This window comes from Beta vulgaris, chromosome 3 (assembly GCF_026745355.1).
Source record: "Beta vulgaris subsp. vulgaris cultivar EL10 chromosome 3, EL10.2, whole genome shotgun sequence".
Taxonomy (NCBI): Eukaryota; Viridiplantae; Streptophyta; class Magnoliopsida; order Caryophyllales; family Amaranthaceae; genus Beta; species Beta vulgaris.
The window spans coordinates 28,460,280-28,484,650 of record NC_079204.1 but is presented as its reverse complement, the minus strand read 5'-3'; the positions used below and the strand labels follow the sequence as shown (position 1 = coordinate 28,484,650).

The 24,371-nt window shown below is 37.0% G+C and overlaps 1 protein-coding gene across 1 annotated transcript; it reads right to left on the bottom strand.

The window, feature by feature from the left end:
- Positions 1–14,256: 14,256 nt before the first annotated feature.
- Positions 14,257–23,240, bottom strand: LOC104884475 (mavicyanin). The gene is made up of 2 exons (XM_010669126.4): positions 22,934–23,240; positions 14,257–14,802 (listed from the first exon to the last, which is right to left on the bottom strand). Exons 1-2 carry the CDS (start codon positions 23,112–23,114, stop codon positions 14,399–14,401), a joined length of 585 nt encoding a protein of 194 aa, XP_010667428.2. The 5' UTR covers positions 23,115–23,240; the 3' UTR covers positions 14,257–14,398.
- Between the last annotated feature and the right edge of the window lie 1,131 nt (positions 23,241–24,371).

The following is a 24,371-nucleotide window of genomic DNA, read 5'->3' as shown; positions in this document are numbered from 1 at the left end:
CGAAGGTTCTAACACTGACCCTGGCACTGGGTTGCTGGTCAGTATATCCTAATCCAGTTTTGTTCATGTTGTTTGTGGTGCAAGTTAAGTAATTTAGAGCATTCATTCCATTAGTCCATTTTTCGTGCATCTTTCGAGCAATTGAAAGTTGTGATTCCAAATATTCAACAGAGGTATTTAAATCACTACTTCTTTTTTGGGAAATCTCTAAGTCCTTTTTAACTTTATCCAGTTCTTCCCTTATCTTTTCAACACTAGGCAACATGAGTGGAACAATTCTAGATTGTTGTCTTGAGTTCTTAAGTTCATTCAACTCGTGATTTAAATTTTCAATTTGTTCCTCAAGACTGGATTTTTTTAGCTTCGAACTCAGTGACTGGCACTGAGCTATTTACGAGATTCTCAACTAGAGTCTTTTCTTGTTTTAGTGTGTTTATCTCTGTCTTTCTCGTCAATCCTTTTCATCAGAGTTTTGTTTTCTTTCAGTAAATCCTTATATTCTGTTTCTAATCCAATTTTTAGCCTGGTCGAGTTTTTTATTTCCTTTTTCATGATATCAAAATTATCATTCATGTTTTGACAATCATCAACTACGTTTTCAAGCAATATGACAAGCTTACTTTTGGAAAGAAGATGATGTGAAGGTTTTAAAGAAGTTAGACTTACCTCACTGTCTTCTTCCTCTTCAAGAGGGTTCGAACTTTTAGCCATCAAGCATAGATGTGAGTTGTCAGGGCTCAGTGCCGTCTTCAGAGTTGTCTGTACAGCATTAAGACATAATTTTGCTTCGTGGCCCTGTGCCTGGCACTGATCCTCGTCAGAATCCGAGTCTCCCCAGACTGCTGCGATCATGGCTTTCTTGTACTCCTTCTTAGAAGACATAATTTTGCTTCGTGGCCCTGTGCCTGGCACTGATCCTCGTCAGAATCCGAGTCTCCCCAGACTGCTGCGATCATGGCTTTCTTGTACTCCTTCTTAGACTGCTCTCGTTTTTCTCTAGGCTTTTCTTCATCCCACAGAGGGCATTCTTTAATCCTGTGATCATACTCACCACACTTGAAACAACCAGAGTTAGTAGCACTTTTCTTAGGGTTAAAGGAGTGCCTTTACCTTTGGAGTTTCCACCTCTCCTGAAGTTGTTACTCCTATTCTTTTTCAAAAAGTTTTGAAATTTCTAGTTAGAAACGCAGTTCTTCATCATCTATCTATCATCCGTTTCTATTCAGTTTTTAAGGCCAACCCTTTATTCTTTGGTTCACTTGATTTAGAGTCTAAAACAAGTTCGTGAGTCATTAAGGAACCAATGAGTTGTTCTAGTGAGATTTTGTTAGATCCTTAGCCTCTTGAATAGCAGTTATTTTGGGAAGCCATTTATTAGTCAAACTTCTTAACACTTTTCTAACTAAATCTTCAGAAGAATAGATTTTTCCTAAAGATCTTAGTTCATTAGTTATTAGTGTAAATCTGGTAAACATATCTTTAATAGATTCGTCCTTATTCATTGTGAACAGTTCATATTGTTGGACTAGTAAATCTATCCTAGACTGTTTTACCTCGTTTGTACCTTCATGGCCAATTCCAATGTGTCCCAAATTTTCTTAGAAGTGGTGCATGCCGAGATTCTTGAATATTCATCAGGTCCAATTCCAGATTGGAGAATACTCATAGCTTTGAAATTCTTTTCGGCCTTTCCGTAGTCAACAGAATTGTACTCATCTTCCTCCTTGTCGATCAGGTTTCCTTCATCATCTTTGTTTTGAATAGGAAGAGGTCCAGTCTTTATGATTCTCCAGCATTGAAAGTCAGAACCTTGAATGTAGATCCTCATCCTAGTCTTCCACCATCCATAATCTTTCCCGTTGAAAATTGGACACTTGGAATACTTGTCACGAAAGTCATCTTGTGTGTTCATGGTTTCTATTCTCTAGATGTGAGTCTTACGAGAATAGCCTGCTCTGATACCACTTGTTGGAACACCAAGGGAACACTCAAGAAGGGGGGGTTGAATTGAGTGGTGAAATCTAATCGATTTTCGCAAAAATCCTTTTGTGGCTCAGTGCCGCGCTTGAGCAACACTCGAAAATCGCTAATTTGAGTTTTTGCGAATAATAAACTTAAAAGTATTAGATTGTAGACACAAGATATAACGTGGTTCAATCTCACCTCTGAGATCTACGTCCACAAGAAAAAAAACTCTTTTATTTCTTTGAATCCTAAAATATCAAACTCTTGATACAATAGATTCCCCTCACTACTAACCCTAGTAATGACCCTCAACACTTAACTCTAAGTGTTGCACCTCTATAATGTAAAGTTACAAAAAGAACGATCCTCAATGATGTGCTTCTTAGTCAAGCAAATAGAGGACAATTACAATTGTATAATAGTAACTTAAACCTACTCGCTCAGTGCTATGCTCAGTGCCAAGGAAATAGTTTTCAGCTTTTAATTAGACTCGATTTTTCTCTCTGAAAACGTGAGATTTAAAAGTGAATTCTGATTCCCTTTTATAGACTTGTTAGGACGAAAATCACTTAAAAATATCTTTATCTTTTAATCCTTGATTTAAGGGATAAAACTTTATCTTTTTCTATCTTTATCTTTTAAAAAAAAAGATAAGTTTTCCACATAGATTTTCTTTTTCAACTCAAAGTCTGTTTATATCTAAAAGTATTTTTCCAAATCCTTTTAGAAAATCTGAAAACATGTTTTAATAAAATTCTGTTTTATAAAAATCTTTTTTTAAAAACACGTTTTATCAAAACGATTTTTATAAAATCTTTTCAAAAACTCGTTTTATTAAAATCTGATTTTTATTAAAATCTTTTTCAAAACTCGTTTTTATCAAAAATCTGATTTTTATTAAAATCTTTTCAAAAACTGTTTTTATCAAAATCTTTTAGAAACTCGTTTTAAAAATCTTTTTCTAAAAACTCGTTTTCCTAATCCCTTTTTGATTTCTGATTTGAAAACTTATTTCCTTTTATATAGATATATAATTTTAATATAATTATTTACTTTCTTAACTCAAAGATAATAATTATATAACTTTATATTTCTATATTTAGCACATGCATATACTATTAAGCATATTACATTTTAATCTAAAGTTACTATTCTAAGAAATTATAAACTGAACTTCATTCTTGATTCTTCTTTTCTTCAAAGTCTTCGTTTATCAATTTCTTTCTTCATGTATCTGTTGCAACTGTTACATACTTTCATGCTACAACATATTATATTAATTTTCATCATCAAAACATAACATGTGCATAAAACATAACATGTACATGCACAACACTTTTCTAATGCCCTCTTCAATTCTTTGCAGTCTTGAGTGGTGTGGCCACAATCATGATGGTACTTGCACCAGAGCCTCTTATCCCTTCTATTAACAACAGTTCTGATTGGGTTGGGGCTTCGATAAAGTGTACTTCTCCTTGATGTCAAGGTAGATTTCTCTTCTGTTGAGAGTGTATCAAGGGTCATGTCCGTTGTCATCCTAGCGAGGCTTATTATCTCTCTCCTTTCGAGGGACTTCCCTAGCGGCGTCCGCTCAAGGAACATACTCGTGATTTCCCTTGTTCGAGCTAAGTTCTTCGTGCGTTTTGTAGATGTCGGAGGCCTGGATGAACTTTTGAGCGAGATTCATCGCTTCAAAGAATGTAGAGGCCTCGCTTTCCGCGAATTTGATCTTGAACCTGCTCGAAGGGTAAAGTTCGGACATTAGCATAGTGAACGCCACGATGTCTTGGAGGTCGGAGACCTTCAAAGACTCTTCGTTGAATCTCTTGATGTAGTCTACTAGATCCTCATTATCTCTGTTGTCTGATAGACATCAGATGAATGCTTGTCTTTTGGTGTCTTCTTCCTGCTATGAATTTTTTCTTAAACGCCGCCTCAAGGGCCATGAAGTTCAAGATGCTTCTAGGGGGAAGTTCTGTAAACCAGGTGAGGGCGAACCCCTTCAGGGTGGTAGGGAAGAACTTACACCATGCGGCTTCGCTGGCCATTTGCACACTCATTTGAGCTTTGAACGCCGCTAAGTGGCCGATAGAATCGGTTGTCCCCCCATAGTGCTCGATCAGTGGTACCTTCACTTTACGAGGGTTGGGGGTCTGCATAATTCCCTCGCTGAAAGGGGTGATGAAGCCTAAGTTGCCTATTTGGGCTTTAGACTCCTCACTAGGCTCTGAGCTGCTTGATTCTTGCTCGCTTTCTCTATTTTCTTTCTTTTTCTCTCGAGATTCCCTCCATTCCCGGCTAAGGTTTCGGGGAACCTCACCTCCCTTCGATTGCGCCCGTCGTTCGTTAAGGACCTTGCGGGCATCACTCATACCATTTCTGAGGTGTTGTTTGTGGATGACGTCTCGCTTTCCCTCTATTTGGAGGAGCTCGAGTATAGTTCAGGGGGTCGAGGGTAATGACTTGACACTGGCTGCCGAGATGGCATGCCCGAGGCTTTCCTAGGAGCACTCGAGGGGCCTGGTCGAGGTGCCCTCCCCTCCGTTCTGGGAGTTCAACATTATGGCCATGAGGCGTCGTTCGAGATTATCACTGAGCCGATCTGCGAGCTAATGGAGGTCTTGCTGGGTGACATGGTTAGGACTTGGTTGCTCAAGTCGAGAGGGCTCGACTCGAGGCAAGACTACCCTCTGTCGAGGCTCCCCAGAGTTAACAACACTGGTCGCCTCTTGAGGCTGGACCTCCTCGAGGACGTGCCGTGCCTGGACGAAAGGACGGGGGCCTGACGAGGATCTCCCGCCATTTTGTCAGCTACTTTGAGGGACAGTGTCCCTCCGTCGTGCGATTAGCTCGGGGGTCTTCGGCTTCGTCGCATTCTCCGGGTGTTGGCCATGACTGTTTGTTCGATATCCCCACAGTCGGCGCCAACCTATTTCGGGTAAAAACTTCTAATATGGGGGATGAATCGAGATTAGGAGTTGATGATTAATGGAGGTGACCATTCACTCGGGAGTGAAGTGAGACCTGCAAAAACGAGAGTTATACTACCCTGGGGGTGTATCCGGGATCGCCCCTCCAACGATCAAGTCAGTTAATTGCTTTAATTAGTAAGTGTTAAGTGGTCTGTCTAGAATTCATTACCTGAATAAATGGGGATCTGATCCCTATTTATAGGCGTTGGAATATGTGAAAGAATGCCCTGCCAGGATGGCACAAGATCCAAGACAAGTGGGACCCACTGGGGGGCTTGCCAGGCTGGCATAGGGTTTTGGGGAGATTGTGGCTCCTGCAAATACGAAGAATATTAAAGTTGATCATGGAGGTTTTCAAAGGGCTCTTAGACCTATAAGAAAGAGAACTTCTAGTGTTAATTCATTTCAAGCTCTTAATGAAGGCAGTTATGACGAGAATCAACTAGTTCATGACAAAATTATGTTAATTGTGTTATGAATACGGAGGAGAGAATAGGGGATTTCTATTAAAGAAGTAGAAATGGAAGGTAATATTAGACGTGTAATGGAGTGTGGATTAGAAGATATTTAATAAAAACTAGGAACTTCTACACCTGGAACTACAGGCAGCAAAGTAGTAAGAGTATTATCTAAGTTAGGCAAATCTCTAGCTAATTTAGCCTGGAAGATGTTTATCAATTAGCAGCAATGTCTTAAAGAATGAGGATGAATTTGATCTCTTCCATAGGCTTCACATTATTTATCGTAGAAATGAGTGTAGGAAGCCATTTAAATATTTTACTATATGAATATTGGCTCCACAATTTGATCATATGGTGAAAAATCAATGGAATTCTTCTGTAAATTGCTCAAAAAAGTACAATGTGGTGAAATTTCCGAAGCAAGTCAACCTTGTTATAACGGACGTGAGAAATAAACAAATAATCAAATGTAAAACAACAAAAAACGCACCAACAGATTTACATGGTTCACCAATTTGGCTACATCCACAGGCAGAGAGAGATTATTTTATTATGTGACGAAAACCATATTACACAGAGAATTAAACTAAATTTGTAATTAAAACAACTAGGTAAATAACCTATTTATACCATCTGCGTTAGAAAAGCGCGTTTCCGCGTTAAACTGGCCACCGCCTGATCAGGCGGTAATTCCCAAACCCCATACTGCACGAGGGGCGTGATCGGGCGACCTCGCCTAGTCGTTGATCGCTAAGGTGCCCGATCGGGCGAACACGCCCGACGCAATCGGGGCCCTACTCTAACATGCTGCTGAGACGTTTGTCTCACGCCGATCGAGCGGTTCTGCCCGATCGGATCGAGCGGTTTCTCTCGGACCGGATCGGGCGGTAACCCAAAATAGCTACTTAGACGCATTTCGTATAAAAGACATTTAAGGCACTGTTCTTACAAATCTCCACCTTGACTTGAATTCTTTCACAATAAGTTAGAAAACAAATGCATTGATCACAATGTACAGATTCTGCCTACGAACAGATTTGTCCTAAAAGACAACCACGCCAAATTAGTCCCTAAGGATCCTAGATTTGTCCACACAAGGGCAACTAACAATCACGAACATTAAGCAAGTTCAAATAATGTTGAAACTTACTCTCTGGAACTGGCTTGGTGAACATATCAACAGGATTATCAGTTGTACCTACCTTCTTCACCTTAATTCTTGTCTCACTCCTCAGAAAATGATACTTGAAATCAATATGTTTAGTCCTCTCTTGATGGACTTGATCCTTGGCCAAGCATATCGCACTCAAACTGTCAAGATACATCGTTGCCTGATTATGATGTAATCCCAAATCATTGACCAGCCCTTTAACCAGATTTCCTCCTTAGTTGCTTCTATCAATGCCATATTCTGCCTCAATAGTAGATAAAGTCATTGTAGGCTGCAAATTCGCATTCCAACTCACAAAAGAACTACCAAGAGTGAACACATGCATAACCAGTCATAGATCTCTTACCATCCACATCCCCATCATAATCATAATCAGAAAAAATGCAATATCACCTCCGTAAATAAGACCAACATCTACGTATCTCTAAGATAACGAAAGATCCTCGTGACTTCCTACCAATCCTCCTTACCAGGATCACTCATGAACCTACTAATCACTCTGACTGCATGTGCAAGATCCGGCCTAGGGAAAACCATAGCATACATCAAGCTTTGTACTACAGTAGCATAAGGAACCCAACTCATGTACTCCTTCTCCTCAGTAGACATAGGTGCCGGACAAATGACTATTTGAAGGATTTGGAGTATCTATAGCTTTTGCTGTTGACATGCCAAACCTTAACAATATCTTCTCAATATAGCCTTTCTATGACAAGAAAAGCTTCTTCCGAGCCCTCTCCCTATAAATCTCCATACCCAAAATCTTCCGAGCTGCACCCAGATCCTTCATCTCAAATTCAACACTGAGAAGCTCCTTCAACTCCTGAACATCCGACTTGTTCCTAGCATCTATCAACATTCATCACATACAACACTAAGTATATGAAACATCCATCTGTCAACTTGTTGTGATACATACATCAATCATATGAACTCCTGTTGTAGCCCAGCTTCATCATGTAGCTATCAAACTTCTAGTACAACTATCTCGAAGAGTACTTTAGCCCATATATGGACTTATTCAACTTGAAAACACAATTTTCCTTTCTCGAAACCTGGAAACCATCTGGTTGAGCCATGTTTATCTCCTCCTCCAACTCTCCATGTAGAAAAGTTATTTTCACATCTATCTGCTCAAGCTCAATATCCTGATGTGCAACTATTGCTAGTAGCACCTTGATGGAAGTATGTCTGAATACAGGTGAAAAAATCTCATTGTAGTCTACACCCTCCCTTTATGTGAACCCTCTTGCAACCAGTCGAGCCTTACACTTGACCCCTCTGCAGATGTTATCTCCTCCTTTTTATTGAAAACCCATTTACAAGTTGTTGAACCCTAGTTTTGATGATGACAAAGGAACAAAGATGCAAAATAAGTAGTGAAATAATGAGTTATTTAAGTGTATGAATTTTTAAGGTATCATTGAAAGGAACAAAGAGAATACTAAGTCAAGGAAGAAATTAAGTGAGGATTTTGAAGACTAAGTGAAGATGTCTCCTTTAATTGATACTGGAGAAGCATTGGAGCAAGAAGAATAAAACAAGGTGTTTTTATTTTCTCATTCCATTGTAAAGGAACAAGTAATGTTGGTAAGGAACATTGGCAGTTTTATTTGAGAATGATAGTTTGTTCCTTTATAAGGAACAGACAAGTTGGCACTAAACACATCGGTTAAAGGAACTTATGAATAAAAGGAACTAGACTTAGGCTCGAAGCATTATAACGGTTCACTAATGGAAGTTGAGTAAATCATGCCTAAATAATAGGTAACTGTTTTTGTCTAAGAGAAAATCTGTTTTTATGGAAAATCTTTCTTAAGGAAAAGATTTTGTTTTTCGAAAAAGAGAAGGAAAATATTATTCGATTTTAAAAAGGAATTTGTGTAAAAGATAATATTTTCTTAAAAGATTTAATTTCAGTTTTAATATTAAATCTGTTTTAAAATTAAAACTTATTTTCGGATAATGCTCAAGTAATTCCTATATTCTAGGAGCAGTAATTAAAACATGTCCACGTCCAAGTAAAGATAATGGGATCATGGGATGTGTTATGGAACGTGTTCCTTTATGGAAGGAACATCATGGGATAATGGTCTCATCATGAACACGATTTTAATTCCCACGTTCTATGTTACTGTCACTATAAATATTGAAGTCTAAGTAAGTTTCAAAGTGTGTCTGACTAAGTAATTAAGTGAGTTTAACTAATTAAGTGTCAGTGCCTTCATTCTCTCATAATAGCCATTTGTTCTTTGCTTACTTACTCTAATTCCACTAAGCTTCTTTCGATCAATCATATTTTGGTTTTTGGGGTAAGGGGACATTGAGTGAAGTTCTGTAAGAGAGAAGCTTTGAGTAAAGCTAGTAAGAGTCAGAAAACTTCTAGTGAAGTTGAGAGGAATTGTTGTTAAGGGAACAGTGGCTCAGGAACTTGAGTTTAGGAACTCAAGGTGTAGCTTGAGAATAGAATTAGGTTGTAACAAAGTTGTTTGGCCTAATTAGTGAAAGAGTTGAGTTTAAAATCCATAGTGGTCGAGGTTGTTTCTTCTTGTTGGGCCCAAGTAGTTTTTCCTCGTAAAAATCCCTTGTGTTCCTCTAGCTTGTTTATTTGTTTAAGTTTAAATTTCCGCAAAAAGTTACGTTTATTTCTACACATACAATTCACCCCCCCTCTTGTAGTGTTCCTAGGAAAATAACACAAGTAACAATTTTTCTCCCTGGAGGTTTAGGCACAAGCTCCCAAGTCTCGTTCTTATGAAGTGACTCGGTTTTATCCCCCATTGCAGCAAGCCAATAGGTAGATTTCGTACATGTAACTGCTTCCTTGTATGTGGATGGCTCATAGACATCCACCTCTACAGCAACTTGCAGTGCAGAAGCCACCATATCTTCGAACTCATACCTGTTTGGGGGTTTCCCAAAATTTGTCCTTATAAGACTCTCCCGACCCAGGCTAGGCACCTCTTCATTTGGTATTGAAGATGGTGGTGCTTCAGAAACAATTTGTTGATAATCATCACCCTCATCATGAGCGACTTGCTGCTCCACCTGTTTATCAACACTACCACTATCTAACACAACAATATACTTCACAATAGGATTATACATAGAATTTTCATCAAAGACAACATTTCTACTCAGTATAAACCTACCCTCAGATGGAGAACAAATTTTATAACCCTTTACTCTCATACTAAGGTCCACGGTTGATCAGACAACATGTTGTACTGACGGCTTCTCCCCAAAACCTTCTAGTCATCCCAGTATTAAAGAGCATGCACCGAGCTCTTTCCAGAATTGTCTGATTCATTCGTTTGGCACTTCTGCTACACCATTCGGCTGTGGTATACTTATGACAGTGTGATGCCTAGCAATCCCTTCATTCTTACAGAACTCTTCAAACTCAGACAAACAAAGCTCCATACCATTATTAGTTTAGAGCCTTTTGATCTTCTTCCCAATTTGGTTTTCCACCAGTGCATTCCACTACTTGAAATTCTTGAAACCCTCACCTTTTAACTTCATTACAATTAACCAAGTCATTCTTGAAAAATCATCAATAAAAGGTACAAAATACCTGTGACCACCTAAAGATTCCACATGTGAAGGACCCCAACAATCAGAGTGGATATAATCCAAAGTACCTTTTGTTCTATGAATGCCCTTAGGAAACTTGCTATGATGTAGTTTCCCAAAAACATGATGCTCACAAAACTCCAGGTTTGTGACCTTATGGCCACCCGGAAGATCAGCCTTGGAGAGGATTTGCATCCCTCTCTCACTCATATGTCAAAGTCTCATGTGCCATAGCTTGCTCATATCCTGCTTTTAGATTTTAGACGACACAACAGCAGCTAAACCACAGAGAGTAGAACCCTGCAAAACATACAAGGTACCACACTTGACCCCCTTTAATACATCCTTTGAACCCTTGTAGACATACACAAATCCACCCCCACCTCTGAAATTGAACCCTTTACTGTGTAACATACTAAGTGAAATCATACTCTTGGTCATCTGTGGAACATGCCTAACATTATTCAAAGTGCAGAATGTACCATCACGTGTCCGAATCTTGTTAGAGCCTATTCCAACTGTCTTACATATTGCACGTTTAGCCATTGAAATATTACCTCCATCTACGTGCTCATAAGTAGTGAACCACTCCCTACGAGGACTCATATGACCATACGATGCTCCAGAATCAAGAACCCACACATCATTACAATATGTTTTCTCATTAATTAGCAACTATAGTAAGATCATCCTCAGAAATAACCGGCTCAGATTGATTCTCCTAATGCTTCTTTTTAGGACATTCCTTTTTCCAATGCCCCTTCTCCTTAGAGTAATTTACAAACATCATTAGGTTTACGACCCCCTTTAGAATTTTCAGGTTTCTTGAAATTCTTTTTTCCACATCCCTTACCGCCACTATAATCCAGAAGCCTAATTATCTATACCTGTACTACCATATGCCTTATGGCGCAATTACCTAGTATGAAGAGATGATCTAACCTCTTCTACGGACATAAAATATTTATCAACAATGAAAGATTGCATAAAATTTTCATATGATAATGGTAAAGATACAAGCAGAATCAAAGCGACATCCTCTCCTCCACGTTAACATCAATATTACACAATTCTAGCAAAATTGTATTTAATTGATCTAGGTGATCTCTAATAGGTGTACCTTCATTCAAAAGCAACTTGTTGGTTAGAGATTTTGTCATATACAAACTCTCTAATTTCAACCAAAGACCAAATGCGGTTTCCTCCTTCGCGACTTCATTGATTATATTATCAGCCAGATACAACATAATCGTTGAATGAGTCTTCCCCTCTAAAGTGGCCATCTCAGCGGTAACTGGATCTGTTGACTTCTTAGTCAACGGTGCCCACAACCCCTATTGCTTCAGTAAAGATCGCGTCTTGATTTGCCACATAGTAACTATTTCTCCTTGTGAATTTATCAATTTTCACACTCATCCCAGACATCTTTCTCACACAGATCGAACACAAAGGTCTTGATACAAATTTGTTATAACGGACGTGAGAAAGAAACAAATAACCGAATGTAAAACAATGAAAATCGCACAACAAATTTACGTGATTCATCAATTTCGCTACGTCCACGGCAGAGAAAGAGAATATTTTTATTATGTGAGGAAAACCATATTACAGAGAGAATTAGACTAAATTTATGATGTGAGAGAGGTGAGAAGGTGAGAACGTGAGAGAATTAAGAGGCGTGAAAACGCACTCAGCTAACCCTAAATATATACAAGGAACTATTTTTTATATTATTTTAATATATTGCTACGGTTTTTTTCAGAAACCGCAGCAATATATCCTGGTCAAATAGTCAAACTTTTTCAAAAGTTATCCACGAAAATATATTGTTGCGGTTTGCGGTCAAAACCGCAGCAATATGGATATTTTTTTATTTTTTATTTTCTTTTTACGTGATATATTGCTGCGTATGGGTAAAACCGCAGCAATATTATCGCAGCAGATAGTCTTTATTCTACTAGTGTTTGTAGTCCAAAACAACTAGGTAAATAACCTATTTATACCCGCGCTTTAGAAAAATGCGTTTTCGCGTTATACGGGCCACTGCCTAATCAGGTCGGGCTACATGTGCCCGATCTGGCGGTAATTCCCAAACCCCAGACTGCACGTGACCCCAATCAAGCGACCACGCCTGGTCATTGTTTGCTGAGGCGCCCTACTCCAACATGCTGCTAAGATGTTTGTCTCAGGCCCGATCGGTCGGTACTCCAAAATAGCTATTTCGAGGCATTTCTTCGAACACATTCAAGGCACTATTCTTACAAATTGACACTAAAAGAGCTTAACAAGGTGGGATTTTCAAATATTCAAGCTGATGAGTTGAAGGCATACCATGACATGGTCGAAGCTTAATCATTAATGCATAAGGGCGTAAGCGAACTACGAAAGCCCATAGTCCAATCCAGTCCAATCTAAACTTGTCGGATTTGGATTTCGAGTTCAAATATTTTTAGGCAAGATTTGAATTTACCTCTTTGGATTCCAAACAGTCCAATCCTGTCCAGAAATATTCGATGTTTTCACCCTATATCCCTGACAAAAAAATTTTGCACTATGTATCCTTGTAAATTTCAAAATTCACCATATACATACCCTCCAATTTTCACAAAACCCATAACATGCCCTTAATGACTAACAGACGTTTACTTCATTAGTCATTAACTGCTAATTATACCCTCTAACCCTAATTAACTCATATAAACCTAACCCTAATCCTAACTCCCAATCTAATAACCTAACCCTAATCCTAACCCCTAATCTAATAACCTAACCCCAACCACCCAACCACTACCTCTCCCCCCACCTCTGCAGCCCAACCCCTTCCCCCACCCCCGAAGCCCCCCTTCTCCTCCCTCAGAGCTCCCTGCCTCCTCAATTGCAGCCCCGCACTCCCCCCCCCCCCCTCTCGAAAGATTGGATAGAATTCGAGTCGTAATTCTAGTTCTTGTCTTGTGTGTGGCTATGTTGTGAAAGCCATGAGCCCATGACCATCTATTTTTTAGATGTCGTTTTAGCTCAAAGTGTTTTAGACTAGTTAAAGGGTGGCTATTGCTGCTTCAATACATTACATTTGGGCAGGGAGAAAAGGAAGCTATAGGCAACAAGTTGCACGGTCTGTGCAACACACATTTCAGAGAATTAAGCAAGTAGTTATGATTAGTATCCTTGTCATCATGCCTCCAAAGATATCAAGCTCAAGATCATAAAATGTTTTAAGCAAGTAGTTACAATTAGTATCCTTGTTGTTATGCCTCCAAAGATATCAAGCTCAGGATCATGAATGGTTTCCAAAATTGTAAATGATTGCTAGTTGCTACGCAGTGTTTAGTTGTCAATTGTATATAGAAGCTCATTCATTTTTGTTTGAGGTTGTCTGTTTTTGCTGAGGAGTGCAACTTTGTTGGTTTGCTTCCCATAGACATAGCTAGGTTTAATTGGACTTTTACGATAACGAAAATCCTTACTTGCTTAGCCAAAAAAATTGGTCCTAGAAAATTTAACGAATTGGAACGTGTATTGGTTGTTGATATCAATTGTAAAGTATTTTGGGGTAAATTTAATGTGGGAAGACTAATAAAGTTATATACAAAGTAAAGATAATAGAAGTTACGGGTTCCCGAAAAGGGGCCCAAAAAAAAAAAGAAGCTACGTGCAAAGACAAAACAATATAACAAACTTGGCAACTTTTTTTAGTAGCTGCTTGCCCACACTCACAAATATTATACTCATACAAGCTCACTTCTTTTCACTCAAAGAACTCTTACTGATCTGGATGAACAAACGATGCACACATATCCTCTATTTACACTAGCAAATTTAACTACGCATATGGAGGCTTTCACTGTTTCACATTAGGTAATCAATGCTAGACCCTTTTTTCTGCTAAGGTGTACTATAGGTTATAGAGGGGAGGTTATATGGTGGTAGAAAACTTGCTTGTTCTTCTACTGATGGTTGAGTTGCAGTATTTTGACCCATAGATGAGAGAGAGTTGGAGATGCATTTTCAACAGGTAAACTCTGTGTTCTTATGTTTTGATTTGGCTAAGAACTTGACATATTCGTAACTCTGAGAAACATATGCATAGCAATACTACGACAGAAGTATGATGTGGTCATTCTTGTGCAAAAACGTTGAATTTTCCATCACTTACTAATACAATTGTCTTTTAAGAGCTTTGCCACTTATCCACATTTAAGAAAACCATAGTCTAAACCACAAACACAGCTTTTAAGTATTAGTGATTATTACTACTACATCAGACACTGGCCGGAACTAAACAAAAATGCAAGAAATGCAGCTGCAGTTATACTGAGCAGGCCCTTTAGTGGATCCAATGGTGTAACAGTCGGCGCAGCACTTGAAGGACCAGGAGACACGGCACTAGCAACAGGGTTCGCAGGGGAGGAAGCAACTGAGAATGAAGGAGATGGCGCCAATGAAGAAGTAGTAGTGCGCGGCACATGAATGTCAACTTTCTGCCCCGCTTGACAGTGACCAGGAACACCACAAAGGAAGAAGTAGTGGCCATGCCTAGTAACAGTGATGGTGTCGTTTCCTGTGGTGTGAGTTGCTATAGGGGACGATGCGTTACATTCCTTGTACGCAGCATGATTCACTTGCATAACGTTGTGAAATTGTGGATTGTATTGAAAAACTGCCATTTCAAAACATAAAGGAAAATCATTGAATTGCAGGCTTTCACAACATTAACTAAAGATTTTACATGATGATCAAACAGAGACATCAAGTCATCAAGAGGTACAAATTATCATAGCAGGGTCATATTCAATCTAAATCCGCATGATGTGTCAGGAGATTAATAACATGGTAAATCTTGTTTGGCTAGAAACCTTTTCCCGACTCGTGGTTAATCCAGCAGTGAAATTAACTCCTCTAGCCACCACTAAGTTTGAGGCCATGAACATTCAGGTGAGCTACCAAATTATTTCTTCAAGACAGCAGAAGGAAAAAAAGGGAAGAGAAGTAACAAGATACATATATGGGCATAGGCTGTTTAAGCAGGAGTAAAGCTTTGTCAACGCAAGTCCACGTTCATCCATAATGAATAAATGGCAAAGTTCTGGAGTCTTTTTTTGAGGGGAAGTTCTGGAGTCTACTATACAAGAAGTTGCTCAATAAGGGGAGTTTTATAAATATTGGACTTCTTGTGCTAATTATAAACATTGACCCTAAAAGTAAAGATATCATCCACGAGACAAGACTACTTTGCATTGAATTATTATTTTTTTGGCTAGAACATAGTAAATAAAACAAACAATGAACTCTAGCTTTATGAACCCTATTAGATGAGGGGTCTTATGTGGTTGATCCACGTTAAACAAAAAAGGGATATTCCATTTGGTACCATTATACTTTTGGCTTTTACATTTGGTACCACTACTTTTCAGATATTCTACATGGTACCACTATAATTTGATTTTATTCTCTATTGTAGCATTCAACTAAGTAAAGTGTTAATTTAAGTTAGAATAGGCTAGAGTTTTACTTCGATGTACATGTTTTACTTTGCGTTAAGGTTTTAGTAATCGTTTTAGTCGTTAAGGTCAAAGTTGAGGTCATATTTGACAATAAAAATACATAGAATATTATGATTATTTTTATGAAAATTTTGACTGAAAAATAGAGCTTTAAGGGTTAAAACGACACCCTAAAATCTTAATTTATTAATTTTTTGCAACTGCAAATAGAAACATGCAAACACAAACAAAATCGTATTCTTGTTCAATCATTAACTAACATTTTACTTAAAAAATGGTATGATAAAGATTAATATTAAATTAGAGTGGTATCATGTGGAATTTTAAAATAACAGTGGTACCAAATAAAAAATCCAAAAATTCAATGGTACCAAATGGAATATCCCAACAAAAAAAATTAGGCCAAACAAACAAAATAAGACGAGGGGGGCTTATGAGCTTCACTTAAACAGAGAAACAAAACTAGACGAGGGGGCTTATGAGCTTCGGTAAAGCAAACAAACCATCCGAGTTGAGTAGCATAGACTAGAATAAATAGGCCAAAATATTGAAAAGCCGCAACCACCCAAGTTGCATAAGAAATGTCAAACAAAATACAAAAGTTTGAAGGCGTGCAATGACCACAATAATAGTGTACATTCGATCACATTCTTATGATGGCATTTTTTCTAAATGAGAAATGCCTGGTTGATTATTATGCCGGCAATGAAATTATAATTATAGTAATTACCTTTCTTTTACCCTTTGGCACAAGTATATGAAATGAACTACGCCATAATATTTTGTCAATTTGATGGTACAAAAATATCTCTATTAATGGTCCAACATAGCATGCGCAGAATAAAATGAAAAACACTATGTCCACCAAACACAATCATTTCAATAAAGCAAAGCAACATTACATCCCCACTATTCCTTGTGTTGGTTAGTAACTTGCTTCTTTTTCATGAAGATATACTTTTATAACTTGCACAATGACAGAGAAGTCCAACAGTAGAATCAAAGTAGGACCATTAAAGAGCCTTGGGAGTTACGAGAGTGATGTAGTACACTTCTGACTTTCCTACTTCTAAGTACTCCCTCCGTCCCAAAATATAGTTTCTATTTCCATTTTGGGTGTCCCAAAATATAGTTCCCATTTCCATATTTAGTTCCACATTTTTCCGTAATTTGCCTAGAAAAATTGTGTCTTGTCATTTATCTGCTTCTTGAATTTTGTTTTTTCCTTTGTTTATTCAACCAAAATGTTACAATTAATGCTCTTTCACCAATTATCTCCATTCCCTCTCCTAAAATCATCTTTTCCCATACAACATTTATTTAAATAAACAAAAAATCTTTACTATCCCAACTTACATAAATTACCGTGAAAAAAGGAAAATGGAACTATATTTTGGGACGGAGGGAGTATAATATTCTTGTTCTAGAATTATGTAAGCCAATAAATGTTTGAAAAAATAACGTTTTCGAAAAATAATGTACTACTTCCTTTATCCCAAAAAAAATATTCTTTTTTTTTTCACGGGAACTATGTGGATTTGGTTTTACAAAGGTGCATTTAACATGAAAGTTTTTTATAAGTTTTAATTTCTAAAAACAACAAAAATGCATAGATAAAAGGTTTAAAAAAAGCATTGCATGTCGCGCTGATTAAACTTGGGATTTATTGGAAGTTGTTGATTCGAAAAAATAAAAGGAAATTTAATTAAATATGGGCTCACATGTCAGTTTATTGTGAATGAGCATTAAATATGGGCACAAAATTTTAAATAAAATTATAAATATTAGAATGATTTTTCCCATTTCCCCCTTTTCTCATTTTTTTTATATACCCTATTTTTTCATTAATTAGAAGCTCAAGTAACCGGAGCTCTTCCTCTTCTTTCTCATTGTTGCCCAACTTTTCCCTAGTTTTCTCTTTTTCCTCCAAATAAAACCTAAATTCTGAAAAAAAAAAAAAACCATTAGCATTAACTACTTGATAAAATTAAGATTGAATGAGTGAATCTTCAATTATGGAAGAAGAACACATATTCTTGGTGAATTTGCTTGAACCTTGTTATGATCTGCTTGTTGCAATAGTAACAGGTTCATTTTTAGATTAGACAGCGATGGAGGCAAAACTTCAGTGGCTAAAATTCTTTGTATGGCGATCTTGAGAAGGTGAATTGGGGGACAGAGGGGTATCATTCGAGTGATGGTAGTGCAGGCATCACATATGCATCATGCTTTAGAGAATATGCTGATTGAGTGATGTTATGAGTCGTTATTGTTGGAATGATAAATTGTAATAATGTACGACACTTGTGTACATTTAATTTGCATCAGATGATGATGAAGGAATGTCAGTGTCTTGGGCCGCCGTCGTTTCACTGATGTCACAAGCACTCGGTTTGACGAGGTTTTGGCATTCTTGTTCCACTTGTTGGAATGGTAATGCAAAAATAAGGGAAGTAAGACATAAAATAGGGTAAATATATGCAGTGGCGTATCCAGGAATTTGACAATAGTTGGTCACACTAACGCAAATCCTCACTGCAACCAATGATCAAATCAATTGAAAGGCCATCTAAATGTACATCATACATCATACATCATTCAAAACAATAAAACTAACAAAACCAATTTTCAAAGACACTATATTGAGCATCAATTGATATGCTTTTCTCAGATGACACCATTTGAAGAAACTTGGCACTTAGTCACATTTCATGAAGAACAGAAGAAGGATAGGCCTAAAGTTTTTACAACAAAATAGGTATTAAAATTATTAATAATTCTAGCACTGTAGCACACAGACTTAGTAAAATCTCCTTTGCTACTTTAATGTCCCTTTTAATATTTCTTCATTTTTCCTTCTTGATTTTACATTTTGAGCAAAAACATGATAGGCAAGAAAATATTTCTTAAAGTTGAATTGTGTAATCTAAATGTGTTCCACTTATCAAACAAAATGCACTCAACTCAAAGTTAAGATTGCCCGGATGCATTCCTTGTTTAAAAGCTTGGAGGAACTTTCGCAGTTGGACCACCCTCAAGAACCTTATGTTTTCAATCACCCTTCAAAGCACCACCAAGTACAACCATCGACAAAGATTTTTTTTTTCCCAATACGATTGCTGTGAACAGTTGATTAAAATCAATGATAGAAGGAAGAGGGCTCAAAGAATGAAAGAGAGAAAGGGGATGATTACTCCTATGAAACCCTAACTTACATTCATGTCTCACATATTGTAGAAATAATAGATGGTCATCAACATCATGATTTGTAGCAGAATTTGTATAATTTCAACAAGAAAATAAAGATTGAAAATGGAAAATGGAAGGAGAGAAAGGAAGAAGAATACCAAAGAATGAACAAATCGAATCGGAGAAGAAGAAAGGAGAAAATCTCTTATTGAAACACTTTTGCTCCTAAACAACACGATTTTTCCCCCAAATTCTAGGGTTTTGAATGATAATTTTTTGTCTCTGAAAAAAGTAAAATGGGTATCAATCGGTAGATCAAGATCAGATAATCATTTTAGTTGAAGATTTGAAATAAAAAGGAGGTTCATATAAAAGAATTCAAGAATTTTAGTTGATGAGGACCTTGAGGTTAGAGGAGAGAGGGAGAGACGTGAGACAGAGGAAACAATGGGGTTTCTTCTGTCAGCGGAGGAGAGAGAAAGGTTTGAATTTTTTTTTCCAAATTAATAGTTGGTCACGTGACCAAATGTGACCCTGGGTAGATCGGCCACTGAATATATGGTATATAAAATAAGGAGAGATTATAGTTCAGTGGAGTACCATCCTAAATTACAGAGCATTGTTCAGTGTTTGAATCCAAATCACAACAAAATGTTAGGGATTTCACTTGTGGTGGCAATGGGCCTATAAGCCTCTTGTATTCTGGACTGTTTAGCCTTGTATCAAGCCTTAGAGTTAGTGTATCATGTAGGCTAGTAATCTTGGTTAGACTTTGGGCTAATTACCTTTCCTAATATATATATATATATATATATATATATATATATATAATATTATATATATATATATATATATAATAGTAATAATAATAATAATAATAAATAGATAAGGATTCCGTCGCCAGTGGCGGATCCACTTCTAGTCTTAGGCTATGTTCAGTTCACCTTATTTTTGCTTATTTCAGATCTAATCAGATCAGATCAGAAAAAATAAGTTCAGATCAGATCAGTTCAGATTATGCTTATATTTAAAAATCATTATATCTTTCATTACATATTAGTAAAAATTATAATAATTGAATATTAATAAAGTACTCATTGAGACGAATCAAACAAGACCCCACATGACTATATTTTTTTCTTATATATTGAGAAAAATCTAAAAGATAAGATCTTGTAATCAGAAAAAATAAGTTCAGATCAGATCAGATCAGAAAAAATAAGTTCAGATCAGATCAGATAAGTTCAGATCAGAAAATTTCAGGTGAACTAAACATAGCCTTAGTTGGTTATCTTACCAATCATTATTTTTTTTAAAAAAAATATTCACTTGCTACAGTCTGCATGCGTTACCCAATGTTCCGTTTCCCAAACTTCCATCTCATCCCCCCCTCTCTCTCCAACTTCCTTAGTTTATCCCTCTTTGAAAAATCCATATCTATGTCTTTCTTTGAATTCCATTCACTACCGGTTAGTTTCTTGTTCTTTGAAACTTCCTTTTGGTTCTCCTTTTTCGCAGATTTTAGAAGTTAGGCCGCCTAATTTTCTTAAACTTAGACGATTTTGTTTCGAGAATTCTTTGATTTGTTGATTAGTTAGTTCATTTCATTGTAGATTTAGTGAAGCAATCAGAGGTGTCATTGTCCCTTATGGAGAATTCGGTTTAGCAACAAGGGTATGACATTGGGTTGGGGAATTTTTATTGTCTTCAAAATTTTGTTTCCCTTTTTTGTTTATTTTTTTGTGGGTTGAACTTTTAGATGATATACCCTTCATTTTGTAAAGCTTTTGGGAAATTTCCTCAAGTACCCTTGAGGTTTGGCGTAATTTCAAAATACCCCCCACATTTGCGGAATTCCTCAGATACCCGAAGGTTTGTGTTTGGGTCAAGATACCCAAACTATAGACGGATACCTAACACCATTAGGTTTTCCCTCTCTCTCCCCAATTTTTTCTCTCCTCCCATTCCCCCACCACTTACAAACCCCCCTCCCCCCCCCCTCCGGCGCCGGCAACCCAACCCCGTCTCTTCCTCAATCCTGATTCCCTCACCCTCGACGTTGGCGCCGGCCAGAACAACAGAACATACAACAACCTAGGGTGGTTTCGAGGGCGGGTCCACATGGGGGTCAACAAGAGGGTGTAAAGGGGGGTCCAAAAGGGTCTAAAGGGGGGTTCATAAGAGGTTTACAAGGGATCCACAGTCCAACACTATCACAAAAATGCCTACACAGAACCCTAGATCTAGTTTCACAAGTCAAAAAACATTTTTGTTAGTTGAGAAAGGTTATCAACCCACCTCAAACACAACCACCACAACAAGAAGACCCAAACTGCCTATGAGGGCAACCCAAAAAAGTCTTACCCATCTTACACCCTAGCCAACACCACTAGTAATACTCCAGCCTACACCCAACCCAACACTACCTCAACGTACACCCCATCCAAGACCACATATTACACCCCAACCAACACCACAAGTAACACCCCATCCAACATCCAAGCCAAGACCACAGCTTACACCCCACCCAAGACCACATCCAATACCACAACCTACACAACGTAAAGCGCAGGTTACACCTCAGGTAGATGAGGAACAACCAAACAGTGATCATAGTGATGTATGTTTGAGTGACAATCATTTTAAAGACGGGATGATGATGATTTGTTTAATGAATATGTAGATCATGAGATAAAGGTTACTAGCATGAGTTGAGTTTAGGATACAGAGATGAGTTGGATGATGAGGTTGCAGTTCATTAGTAGGGTCAACACTGGAAAATGGTCTTAGGTCCCATCTTGCAAAAATAATTAACTTTTTGGTTTGTTTTTGCAAAGAATGCTTTATAAGGTTTTTTTTCGCAAAATTGAGCTTTTAAAAGTTTTTTTTGGCAAATTTTCCTTTACCATACGACGGTGTTGTTTCCGGACGTATCATTTGTTGCATAGAATTAGGCTTTCGAATTAATATTGTAATTTAAATTAAATGGTTTGGAATGGAGGATTGGAGATTCTTTTATCATTATTGTTTATTAGTAACAAATGACAAATAGTAATATATTAATATAGTATATAATTTGATATAAAAATTGATTGAATTTTGGATAGTTATCATTTAGAGAATCTCATAGTTTTACAAGTTTGGCTTCTTTAGTCTAATTCATATTGCAATCTAAATTATAGAAAAAAAAATAGAATAGATATTTCTAGTATCTTCACTACAAGTCTTCTGAACAATCGTAGTAACTTCTAAATAGTATTTGTTTCATTGGCTGTCATTAGATAGTTATTGATTTCGTTCATATTGATTTGTAAAAGATAACTTTTTATGATATTCTTTTAATAAATGGTGGGTGTGACCAATTAATCCTAAAATCCTAGATTCCAAGATTCGCCACTGTTCGTCGCCAGCGAGAAAATGGAGCTCTTGCGTAATTTATTACACTTTTTGCATCCACACTCATAGTTGATGGTGTTTTGGCTACCAGTCAAAGTTTGTGGTGTTTGGTAGGCTCGCACCATACTTTTTGGTATTGAGGCTAATTTTGGTAAAAGCAAATGCAACATTTATTTGGTGGGGGAGGGAGTAGTATATAAGAAGCTAAAACAAGAAATAAGTATTGTGCATTAATAACGCAATCGGCGTATGATTTCGTCATAAATAAGTTTCTACAATAATACCACCTAATAGAATACATGTATGTAATGCTTCTTGTTAAGCTGAGACAGGATTTGAATTTATGAAAATTGACTAGCTTGTTGATCACTACTAAACCAAATTCATGTTGTTAATCCTTACAAATATCTGAAAAATGTCGACAAAAATTAATCAGGTGAAGTGATCCCATAAAAAGAAAGCAGTCAACAAAAAAAAGCCACACTATTGACCATTCACAGGGCAGAAATCCTCAAAAAATTGACTCAACACCTAGATTATTTTTCGCGAAATATAAATAGAATCCATGCATACAACTCCAACTCTGAGTCAATATCAGAACCATTCATATAATTCAAAACCAGTTAAAAATCAATTGCATGCATAACAAAATAAATTGACTTTTAAGGCCAAAAAAAAGAAGGGGGTTATTGAGAGTAATACCAATAACATCAGAGAGAGAGAATGTTTTAGTTGCAGCCCACTTCTTATAGTCGACATTACCAATGGTAGTCCAACCAGCCGAGTCTCCGACTTTGTAGACTGCCGCATTCGCCGAAAGTGGCAGGAGTAGCAGTAGCAGCTTCACCAGACTGCCTAGTATACTTGCGGCCGCGCGCTTCATCACTAGTTATTTGGGGCTAAAAATATGTAGTTTGCTGCGCGCGGCTGGATTTTTGGTGGTTCGATTTTGGTTGGTTTTGGTTTTGTTTGTTTTGGTTTATTTAGGCTGCATGTGGGATTTATATATATGCTAAAGTTGGGAGTGTAAAAGACGGAAAAGTGACTTTCAAGTGTGACAAAGTTAAGTTTGGAGGAGAATTAGACATCTAACCTTAATGTTGAGTTGTTGACAACTAGATATTACTATATAATTCAGAATTGAAAAGAATGTACTATGAAGACCTTTACAATCGATAAATTACCTTGTATTCTTGTTAAATATCATACTACCTCTATTTCATTTTACTTGCTACATTTCTCAATTCACGAATTCGTAGGCAATTTTTGAAAAAAAGAGAGATAGAGAGTAAAAACAAAAGGAACCCATATGAGAGGAGAGAGATAGAGAAAGTTTATTGGCCAAAAGAAAGTGTAACAAGTAATGTGAAACTTCTTACAATGAAAATTGTAGCGAGTATTATAAAACGGATAAAGTATGTGTTTACTGCTCGTTTGGTAGAAGGGAATATATGACGATAATAGTGATAAAAATTAGTCTAATATTCACTATTTATATTATATACTTAGCTCTACTATAGAGACTTTTTTCACTTATCGGTTGCTTAGTTTTCTTTATAATTGTGCGTTACGATGTATTACCAATGTTGATGTACCATTAACAATTTATTTGATTAATAGTCATTAATGATGGTAATAGTAATACATTATAATATAAACTTGTAAAGAAAATCTTGTGTCATAACCATCACAATGCTATGTCATCCTTACATATTCATTTTCTTCCTTAAATTGATCACCATCCATTACAACTTGGGAAGTTAATATTGGATGCTAATCGAAATTTATAAAGGAAAACTCATACTCATTCTCCTGTTTTGTGATAAAATTTCATCACCATGGTATTGATATTAGAATTTCTTTACAAATTTATGATCATTACAACTTGGAAAGTTAACATTATATTACAATTATTACTATTTATAACCACTCACCGGCCTGTAAGTATTAGTAATGAAAATTTATGAAGCAACTTTTTATCTTTGAAGATGAGATTTTATTACTATGGTAACTAATGAGTTGATATTATTAGACGTGGGCCTCGATTGGACTGATCATGAAGAGAATAAGACCAAACCCCAAGACCAGAGGGGGGGGGGGGGGGGGGGTTTCATTTTACGATTGCATAATAATAACAAGA

Coding starts and splice junctions, on each gene's coding strand:
- LOC104884475 (XM_010669126.4), bottom strand. CDS start 23,114: ATGAAGCGCGCGGCCGCAAGTATACTAGGCAGTCTGGTGAAGCTGCTA. Junction 14,803..22,933: donor CTCTCTCTCTGATGTTATTG/GTATTACTCTCA, acceptor TTGAAATGGCAG/TTTTTCAATACAATCCACAA.